This window comes from Trichinella spiralis (genome assembly GCF_000181795.1).
Source record: "Trichinella spiralis strain ISS 195 chromosome Unknown Scfld6, whole genome shotgun sequence".
Classification (NCBI taxonomy): domain Eukaryota; kingdom Metazoa; phylum Nematoda; class Enoplea; order Trichinellida; family Trichinellidae; genus Trichinella; species Trichinella spiralis.
Genome location: NW_003526945.1, coordinates 5,474,543 through 5,475,116, shown reverse-complemented (window position 1 = coordinate 5,475,116; position 574 = coordinate 5,474,543). Strand labels below are relative to the sequence as shown.

At 42.2% G+C, this 574-nt stretch overlaps 1 protein-coding gene across 1 annotated transcript; it reads right to left on the bottom strand.

The window, feature by feature from the left end:
- Window positions 1-44: 44 nt before the first annotated feature.
- Tsp_09619 (hypothetical protein) lies at window positions 45-374 on the bottom strand. Its single transcript, XM_003374224.1, has one exon. It carries the CDS (start codon window positions 372-374, stop codon window positions 45-47), a length of 330 nt encoding a protein of 109 aa, XP_003374272.1.
- Window positions 375-574: the final 200 nt, after the last annotated feature.

Below are 574 nucleotides of genomic sequence, written 5' to 3'. Positions count from 1 at the left end.
GTAAATGGATAATTCGACGCATAGATTTCACAAGACAAGACATTCTATCTTGCGGCATCCTCAACAATAGTTAATACTACTGATAGTGCAATTTCCAGCACACTCAGATTCTTATGAGAGCCGGTTGCATAAGAATCAGGAAATCGAAGAAAGCAGTTAAGAGCAACATTTTCCTGCATCAATTTCATAAAAAATCGACTGACTGAGGCTGAGGGAGGAGAAAGTAGGGGCGGTGGGTCAGTGACGGAGTTGGTAGCTGAAATGGAGATTCGAGAAGGGGAAGTTGGAAAAGGGGATTTTAGTGTCAGTGTAGGATTTATATAGAAAACAGACAGGCAAGCTGGATGAAGAAAACGCGTCATAGTGGCAGCCATTGCGATGTGGGGGCACAAAAGTTTGCGTATGATAATGTGGGCAGAGTTTTTGGAAAAAATAGGTCCAAAATAGGGGAAGCCGTGGAAAAGAAATGCATTTGTGGGCTGCCGCTGGAAAATTTATATCTGTTTAATCCAGGTTCACCAATTTTGTTTGGGCTGACCCCGAGATTGTGAAAGATTTGTCACAAAAATCATCA

Excerpts from the sequence above, each read along its gene's own strand:
- Tsp_09619 (XM_003374224.1), bottom strand. The coding sequence starts at position 374 with ATGGCTGCCACTATGACGCGTTTTCTTCATCCAGCTTGCCTGTCTGTT.